General features: G+C 41.5%; 1 protein-coding gene across 1 annotated transcript; it reads right to left on the bottom strand.

The window, feature by feature from the left end:
* Positions 1-563: 563 nt before the first annotated feature.
* LOC127964113 (uncharacterized) lies at positions 564-8,488 on the bottom strand. The gene is made up of 13 exons (XM_052564276.1): positions 8,428-8,488; positions 7,571-7,617; positions 7,389-7,456; positions 4,875-5,765; positions 4,782-4,833; positions 4,414-4,588; positions 3,343-3,685; positions 3,006-3,209; positions 2,168-2,259; positions 1,652-2,025; positions 1,439-1,505; positions 1,145-1,310; positions 564-678 (listed from the first exon to the last, which is right to left on the bottom strand). Exons 1-13 carry the CDS (start codon positions 8,486-8,488, stop codon positions 564-566), a joined length of 2,655 nt encoding a protein of 884 aa, XP_052420236.1.
* Positions 8,489-9,640: the final 1,152 nt, after the last annotated feature.

Raw genomic sequence — 9,640 nt, 5'->3', positions numbered from 1 at the left:
GGAAGTCATGCTAAAATTGTCCTATAACTTACTGTAAAAGTAATGCAGATAAAGCTTCCATTTACTGTGAATTTACAATCATTGTACTATTAACCCCCTCCCCCCAACAAACAACTCTGAGGTAAAGACAACTTTAGCCGATTGGCATATTTATTAACAAAAAATATTTTTCAATGTACAGCAGATGCCAAGAACCTCAAGAGTTCAACAAATTCAACTTTCTAGTCATAAAAGCCATCTTAAAATGCAGAAAATGCAGAGAAATTGTGCAAACTTGCAATTCAACTACCTGTCGCAAAATTCAACTATTCAACTAGCTGTGTCACAATAACAGTAATGGACAGGATGGGAATGAGGCATTCATGGCAAGATAAGAGAGCAAGGGAGAGAGCGATGAAGTAATGTCAGGTGCTCCTCTCTGTCTCAAACATTATAATGAGTCCACAAGGAACAGCATTGTGTAAAAATCTTGTAGTGCAAAGTTGTCTTGAAAAATTACAAAAAGAACAAGGCTACTCAAAACTGAGCCTGACAACTACTGCTGCTGCTGCTGCAAAAAAAAACTATGATGCCCACTCAAAGTCAATAAGTTTCCTCAAAAGGGTGCTCACATGAGGGTTCATTGTTGTCCGCTTCTTGGTCTTTGAGCCTCTTTCAGGATTGATGCCCAGGAAGCATCTGTTAATAAGCAAAGATAGTTTCAGTTTTAAATAGACTTACAGTATATATTGCAGACAGCATTTATCAAGGTGTGCTTTTTGCTGTGCTTATTCCCCACATAGAACCCTAATAGATATAATTCAAACTTGTTAGATATTCTGCTCACCATAAAATTGCCATTTTTAGCCAAGGTGCCTCAGGTTAGGTTTGCCTGAGGCAAAGTGGTTGATTTTTTACTATGATAGGTAGCAAAACTAAATAAATAGCTTTGATTGGACCGGCAGGTATTTGTCAGCATAACATGTGTAGAAACCCAGACTGATCTGCAGAGCGAAATTGAATGAGTTCGCGAGATCAGGATGGTCTCACCAGGCTAGCCTCATGTACCTTGTTTGTCAGCATTTTCAACCTCAAGACAATCATTGAGTTGGAAGCCTGTACTATAATGTGAATTACAAGATTAAATGTGATCTTTATAAAATACCTTTGAATGAACTCCAGCGTTGAAGATCCAGCGGCAGGATACTCAAGGTTGAATACGTAATAGCTGCTGAAGAAAGCAGCTACTCCGTGTAAAAAGAAAGGGTGTGGGCCCATCACGACATGTCCCTCGATTGACAAAAGCCATCCAGAGGGCTTCATCATGTCACCTGAAATGAACAGATACAACATTATGTGTTTTGAGCACTTTGGATCTGCTTAAGATTTGGATCAGCTTTCTAGAATGAAAACAAAATAATGAGTTAGAAATGTCGGTACTAGATCAAAGTAACATTACCTTGAATGATCAAGCAGGGGGTGCCGGGGAGTTCTGCAGTATTGACGTCCACAGCAGTGGCACATGGCTGTAACATAGTTAACACACAATAGCATGGTTTTAGGATAAAGGATAAATATTGTTCATTGGTCAGAGGTAGTAAATCATGCAAGGTAAATGTTGATAATGTAATCACTCAATTTGCATTTTAAATATTTGAATGAAAAATCTTACATCAACTTCAAGCATCAAACTCTCTTTCGGCTCTCTGAAGTACAACATTAGGAGCAGCAGGATGCAGGCAGCCTTGTCAGAGTCTGGATCATAGCAGGCCAGAACATCACGGATCTTGGGGTTGTCCAGTGTTGCACAGTAATCCAGGATGGTCTGTCCTCGTCGACTAATTGCCTCCTGTAGCTTCTGAAGGACATTGACGTCCGTCAGAAGGTTAAAGTGCGAGAATAGGCATTTCTGAGAGAAGAGAAATGGCCATTCCTGTTTGATCTCAGACATTGCTGCAGAAGGCACTTTGTTAAGGTATTTCCGCAGGATGACATATGTCTTTTCCATCATTGGTTCTGCTCTCTCTGCCCCACTCATTCCTTCCTCTGTGTATACAGACATACAAATGTATTGTTAGTACCCAAGTAACAATTTGGTCTTGTAGCCGCTCAACACACACAGTGTTCAGATCTTGACCAATTACTAAATTCTAAACAAAATTACCCAAAAAGACAATAGATGGCATGCCTGAGTAGATGTTCAGCAGATCCCTCTTTATATTCTCCAACGTTGCCTCAGTCTCCCCCTCTGGCAAATCTGCTGGGCCCCACCTGACACACCTAGGAGTGGGCATCACAGAGTAACAATACTATTGAGGATGGTTATAACTCAGAAGTTGGAGCAAGCCATCTCATGACTGAATGGTCAGCAGTTTGATTCCCTGTTGTGACTGTCTAAATAGACCCATCCCACAGAAGTTATGTTACAGTGTAATAGTGTTGTAAACACAGGTGTATTTTATCAAAATAATTAAAGGGATATTCCACCATTTGGGGAATTAAGCTCATTTTCCACCTCCCCTTGAGTAAAATCAATTGATTTTTACTTTTCTCCCATTCATCCAGCAGTTCCCTGAGTCTGGCGATACCATGTATAGCTCCAGCCTAGCATAGATCATTGGATCGGATTAGACCATTAGCATCTCGCCTGCAAAGTGACTAAGATTTCCGGAATTTGTCAATTAGCTTAATTCCCCAAATGGTGGAATATCCCTTTAAGGTCAAGGTATTTAGTGTACCACAACCATGCATGCCAGAGAGCCACTATGCACAATATCAGTGACCTGGCTCAGTTAATCCTAAATGGAACAAGGCCATAATCACAGGTAATTACACCTGTTTACACTACACTATTAACATCGCAACATGATTGCTGTGAAAAGGGTCCATGTCAAAGTGTCAATAAAGTAGTCAAGAGAAAAGTATGTTTTGTCCAGTTTCAGGGATCTTCATGGTCATATACCATGCTTTCAAACAAATATTGACAGTCTTTTCATGTATGTTGCCACATACATATTGCCACATACCCGTATTGGTCAACAGGACCTCTTGCCAGTCTGGCCTCTCCTGCCATTCCCGTGCGTGGTCTTCTTTCTCTGCGGCGTTGAGCAAGAGTTTTATTCCTATTTTTATACTCCACTCTTGTTTTTACTTGTTGCAGAAGAGAGTGACATCCGTCTCCAGCAGTATCACCATACTTGCCAATGTCGCCAAATGATTTTGGATGGCTCCTGAAAATGTGGGTGGGATAATTAGAAAATATGTCACCATTGTGGCACTTATGACAGAAGCGTACAGTTGAAGGGGTTGGGGCTGGGCTGGGGATCAACTGACAGCTAATATTTATAATAGTCCCATCCCTACCTGACAATGTTTCTCACAACGCTGTGGCACATGGCTCTGGTTGGGTTGCGGTCATGCTGCATCATTTGGTCCACGAGCATGGCCACAAAGGCCCTTCTCTCGTCTGGCAATGGTCTTTCTTCTTTTTCCACTCTAAGTCGAATGGCTGATGACACCTGGTCCCAGTTGAGACGAAAGTCAACATGCCATGGTATGCCAGACTGTAAAGCGCTTGACGTGCTTGGAGGGCTGGGCAACAGCTGATTTGGAGGCTGGAATGTTGTGTTTGGAGAACAGGGAGTTGGGGAACTTGGAGCACTTGGATCAGGAGCAGAGACCAACTCCATATTAAGAGTAGCAAGTCCTAGAAGGCACAAAAACAATTTATTAATTAAGATAGGGCAAGATGAAGGGCTATGGGGTCAATAGATTGTGTGCTTAACTGTAGTCCCGCTCCAGTACTTCCTGGAGGAAGCTCATAAATTGGTTTCCTGTCAGCGCTATTGGATGAAGCAATTCAAACGTATTCACGTGAGTGCCATTTGTTAGAATGTGACATAATGGGTTGGGAGAACGCAGAAGTGGCCATTGACATTAAAAGATTACTCTGATAATGCCACGTAAAAGAACAATAGTTAAAATAACAGGCCAATACATTATTGGAATTACAAACTCATCATAAAAGGGTCTGATTGTTTTTCACTGCTATTGTTATTAAGTTTGGAAATGCATGCAAGTAATAAGCATCAGCTGCATTCAGTTCTATGTATTTCCAGTTTTGAAAACAACAGCAGTGAAAAATAGCCCAGTTTTAATGAGTTTGTAATTCCAATTATTATTTTTTATACCTATTATACATTTCCCCAACCCATTACGTCACACTAAACAAATGCCACACACATTAATAAGGTCTATAAGCTGTGCTGCACACCTGAGATTAATCAATTCATCCAATAGTATTTGACAGGTAACAAGTGTGTGAGCTTGGGACTATATACAAAGCATATTGTCTACCAGTTGTGCAATGTTCTAAGGCCCTAGTTCAGTGACATGAAAGAATTAAAAATGTAATGGGTGAACAGATGCATTTACCGTCCTTGATGCCCTTCATTAACTTCCGACTTTGGATAGGTTTGAGGTATTTCACCAGATCCCTCTCCTCCACCAAGGTCAGATCTTCAATAGACTCGACCCCAAGCTCATCCAGCATGGTGGTAAGAAGGTCATCAGGGAGATCAGGCAAGTATGACATCACTGCTTCCTTGGCCTAGTCTCATTAAGTATTGAATCATGAAACACTGTAATTTCTCATTTTTGCCATCCCTACACTGTATGCATATTTCATACTATAGTCTCTTCAATCAACAAAGCAAGTTAAGGACAAAATCAACTTTATTCAAGGCTACCAAAAAAAAAAAAAAAAACTTTGTTTGCTTCGACTGTACTGCTCTACTACTCACATCTCTCCTCACATATCCTGTATCCTCACTTTCCTCCCTGCTCATACTGCCTCTGGAAAAGAATGGTGGAGAGCAATAAGGGACTGATCATACACATTGTATGCTGAAAGAGGATAGTAGTCCAGTAGATCTTCCTGCTTAATGCACACATAATTGTCTTGGGCCACTCCTAGGTCACAGTACACACCTGTGTCACATAACTTTACAAAAGTATGTTTCTCTGAGACAAAATAGACCGAATTATGAACAACAATAATTAGCATAATCTTCCCAATAAGAAGCCCTTCATCACTGTTCTCTAGTAAAATGTGCATCCCCCTTCTGTAATCTGTGCCTTTGACTGTAACATAGTTAGAAGCCACTGCCGACTGTAACTGGAATGGACAACTGGCTACAGATGCCCTGATCCTGTCATTGTAATCGTCAACATGAAAATCAGTACCCTTTTCTGCTTGTACAAGTGGAGGGAACAAGTTTCCTGCACTCAAGTACGCTTGTAGAAGTTGGTGCCTCTCTGCTAGAGTTTTGCACAAATTCTTAAAATTGTGCAATTTTCTGGCACACTGTTTAAAAAATGTATGTTTGCTCTCAAATCGGAGTGTCCATAGGCGAATAAGTGGGCCAAAGTGGATGATGAGAGATGGATAGTGGCACAGATAATGGTGCTTTGGTCTGAGGGGGGCATTGGGGAAAAGCCTTGTCCTGTTGTCTATGTACTCCTCTATGAGGACTTTAAGATACGCAACCTGGCCCTCCGTAATGACCGGTGCACAGATGAGCTCAACAATCTCCCTCAGCTGCAAAATCATTTGCCACACCTCATTTTCGCAGGGATCTTTAATCCTGTCACCCACCATGAGTGGGAGAAGTCTAAGCAAACACCAGTTCTGAACTGCATGCCCACTGAGCTTGTCGCTGCTGGGAGAGAGGTCTGCTGGTTTGTCTTTACCATCGTTAACTTCATATCGGAACTGGTTCTTGCACCTGTTTAACTGCAGGTATGTAAAATGATTATCCTCAACTAAATGGCGAATATATAAAGGAAGGTCATAAGCTATGACTCCCTCAAATAAGTCATGGCCTAGACACGGTGGAAGGCCAGGCTGGCAAACATGAAAATGTGAAAGCTGATTGAAAGGAGAGTCAAACTTTATGCCGCATACAGAGTCGGTGGCAGTAGTTTCCTGCTCTTGCAAATTACTTGCGTATGATTGGGCTGTTCTTTTGGTACCACACGATATAGGATTAGTCAGGAAATCATCTCTACACACCTCACAGTATCGACAAAAATAAGTAGACCGACTGAAGTTCTCCAAGAATCCCCCAATAGAATGGGATCCCAGGTTGTCTCCTGCAATGGCAACCAAATAGCCCTTTAGTATAATGCCATCAGATGTGACTACACCTCTCTGCTCCAGAATTTTGAGGTCCTCAATCAGGGGAGCAAAAACTTTATTTACCCCAAAATACTTAAAGTCCTGTTCCCTACATAAGAGAACAAGTTGCATCTGATCAATAGAAGATCTATTGTGAGGCAAGATATCAGTAAGAGTTAGGTAAACTGCTAAAACCTTGTGTTTTTTTTTCCCTGAGCCCAGGGGGTTGACAACCTCAAAGGCATCTTGGTACAGTATTAAACCAAGTGAAGAAGGGTCAGCTTTCAACATTGGATTACATTGAAAGCCTTCTCCATCCTTGACATCCTGATAGACAGCATCAGTAGATGGCTGCAAACGTGTTATGGTATACTGTTCGTGTACAGACTCATTTTTGAAAAGTGTCTCCAATGTCTCATGAATAGGAACATACTGAGCAAAACATTCTTTGTCATTTTCATCATTGCCCAAGAGCAAAGGAACAGGATGAACATAGTTAAAACACTCTTTGAAAGCAGCCTTCCTTTTTGCATCTGTACTGAGCATTCCCCTGTTATAGAGTGTGAGTAGATCATCTCTGTTCATTTCCTCAGTGATGCTGCTTATAGTGGCCTGAGGGATTCTGAGTTCTTTTAGTTTCTCACTCAGAATGTTTAGGGAATTGGACAGGCCAAGTTCATGAGCACTTTGAAAGCCATCAATAATGGTTTGAATGGTGCTTGCTGGTAAGAGTAGCTTAGATTGCAATTTCAGGTAAAAAAGTGTAAGGTTCTGTAAAAATAGGTTTTCGTCGAAAGCTAATGGCATTTGTGGTTCATTATGTTCCATGTCAGCCTCTGAATATGACTGACTGGGTCCTGTCAACGGCTCTGTAGCAATAGACTTGTCTAAAACAAGGTTATCTAAAATTGAATCCTCTGCACACCTATGTTTTCTGGAAATATGTGAAGCAAAAGTCATCACGTGTGTGAACGTGCAATCACAACCTCTAAATGGACATGTAGTTACCATTCCTTCCCTCATGTGCATCTTCAAATGCTTAATAAGAGAGGCCAAAGTGTCACACTTAAATGCACAAGCCTCAAGCAGACATTTCAAGGGTGTGTCAGGTGGTAGAGCTGATGTGTCAGGTGGTAGAGCTGATGTACCAGGCAGTATAGGCCCAGCAGCTTGCAGGTAGGACCTATGCTGCCTATACATATGAATTTGCAGTCCCGTGTGTTTTCTGTACCTCTGTGAACAGTCAGGCACCCCACACTGGTAGTGATAATTGGGGGCATTGCTATGCAGTTTTGTGTGCTGAACATAGTTACACACATTCTCAGACACATGCTCACAGCCAACGAATTTACAGTTGAACATTGTGGTGCATGTTAACTAGTCACCTACTGTACCTAATCTATTTCTCCTCACTCTTAGCCTGACACTGAAAAGGATGGTTAGCCTCGCCCTCTGATGACCTGGAAAGAAAAGAAAAGGAAAGAAAAAGGAGAAATTACACAAAGGAAACCAACAATAAGAATTTCAGTTTGATTGCAGATTATGATAATTTAATAATTGTATTTTAATTTTAGCTATATGTCTCCGGCGGGACTCGAGCCGCACGGGAAACGCATGCATGCTAGAAATGGAACCAAAGCCAGGCGACACACTGGATGCATAGTGCAAGCGTCTCAGCTGCGTGGCGTGTCTGTTTTTAATTCCGCTCCCATGTTAACAGGTTAGAGCTTGCAGACTGCCTGCGTGAGGCTCGCGGAAAACGCGCACATGCTAGAAATAGGACCGACGATTTTCAAATATTGCAACTGTCAAACATAGTCTATTTTGCCGTCAATACTGTTGACGGTGTCCTTTATCAGTAGGCGTAGGTGTGTAAAAAAAAGTTTATATTGTTGTCATGAAGACAAGAGCCTGGTTTTTCGGTGGCCTCCCTCTATGTCACCTACAGTAGCAGCAGCGTGCCAGCTGTCTTCATGACAACAATATAAACTTTTTTTACACACCTACTGATAGGACACCGTCAACAGTATTGACAGCAAAGTATGTTTTGACAGTATGTTTGACAGGTGCAATATTTGAAAATTTATAATAATTTATTTTATTTTTTAAATTACATTTATATCTGACCTATGCCAACCTATAGACTTTCAAATATCAAAATGTCATGAATTAATATGCCTTTGTGTACAAAATTACATATAAACATATTTTCCTAGTATATTTTGCCTTGAAACGCTTCCAACACGCGCGTGTGGCGCGTGACCCCTTACACAGAACACGTGTGCGGCGAATTACGGCTGCGACACGGCTACCGTAGCTGATCACGCCCATTCTAGTCAATGCTTGTGTTTACCCCGGCCGCGACGCGGCGCGTTTCAGACGCTTCCCAGAAGCGGCTCTCCGCGCCGCTTCGCTAAATATAGGCGCCTAGTCTATTTTTGACGGACGCGCGTCCAAGTCGCACCGGAAATACAAAATAAAAGTCAAAAATCCCTGTCAATTTCAAAATAAACACCCTGTGCAGACTCCCAAACGTATTGCATGTATATTGGCAATATATCCTTGGTAGGAGAATGGACGACGAAAGTCAATCACGTGGTCTCACGCATCCAGTCGCTCCGCTTCTGATATGCTCCCGGTGTGAGTTGGCACCGCGTGGAGGACGGAATAAAACCTTGTCGCAGCCGTAATGCGCCGCACACGTGTTCAGTGTAAATGAGGGGTGAAAAATAGGCGTTGGTTCTATTTTTTAGCATGCAAGAGTTTTCCAGCGTCTCAGCGCGGCAAACGCTTGCTTGCTAGAAATAGAACCGACGCCTATTTTTACCGCGACAGGCGCGCGTGTTGGAAGCTTTTCCAGGCTAAATATAATAGGAAAATGTGTTTAAATGTCATTTTGTACACAAATACATATGAATTCCTGATATTTTGATATTTGAAAGTCTATAGGTTGACAAATTCAGATATAAATGTAATAAAAAAATAATAATTATCGATTTTCAAATATTGCACCTGTCAAACATAATCTATTTCGCCGTAAATACTTTTGACGGTGTCCTTTATCAGTAGGCGTAGGTGTAGGTGTGTAGAAAAAAGTATATATTGTTGTAATGAAGACATGAGCCTGGTGTGTCAACGGTCTCCCTCTACAGCAGCAGCGCGCCAGCACAGTATGACTGAGGCCGGTGACACACTCACGCCACGCAGCCAGTGTGTCACCGGCCTCAGTCATACTGTAACTAGGATATCCGCTGGAAAAATATTTTTTGACCGTTTGAATCACTAAGTTATTAAAGTTAAACAGCTAACGGTTAGCCCTGCTAATCTATGATAACCTTGACTAATTACAGAAATATGCACACATAAATAGTAATGCTTGTCCCATCATTGGTTTATAAACTTTACAAACACCAGATTTGTCTAAACTGTGATATTTATATGTAAAATATTAGCGAAACTCTCGTCATTACTAACATTACTACT

Source organism: Carassius gibelio, chromosome B8 (genome assembly GCF_023724105.1).
Source record: "Carassius gibelio isolate Cgi1373 ecotype wild population from Czech Republic chromosome B8, carGib1.2-hapl.c, whole genome shotgun sequence".
NCBI classification, from domain to species: domain Eukaryota; kingdom Metazoa; phylum Chordata; class Actinopteri; order Cypriniformes; family Cyprinidae; genus Carassius; species Carassius gibelio.
The sequence above is the reverse complement of the archived record's forward strand: the minus strand, read 5'-3'. Positions and strand labels throughout refer to the sequence as shown.

Excerpts from the sequence above, each read along its gene's own strand:
- LOC127964113 (XM_052564276.1), bottom strand. The coding sequence starts at position 8,488 with ATGGGCGTGATCAGCTACGGTAGCCGTGTCGCAGCCGTAATTCGCCGC. Across the intron at positions 1,311-1,438 it reads CCCCTGCTTGATCATTCAAG|GTGACATGATGAAGCCCTCT; the intron begins GTAATGTTACTT and ends TGTTCATTTCAG. Across the intron at positions 679-1,144 it reads ACGCTGGAGTTCATTCAAAG|ATGCTTCCTGGGCATCAATC; the intron begins GTATTTTATAAA and ends GCTTATTAACAG.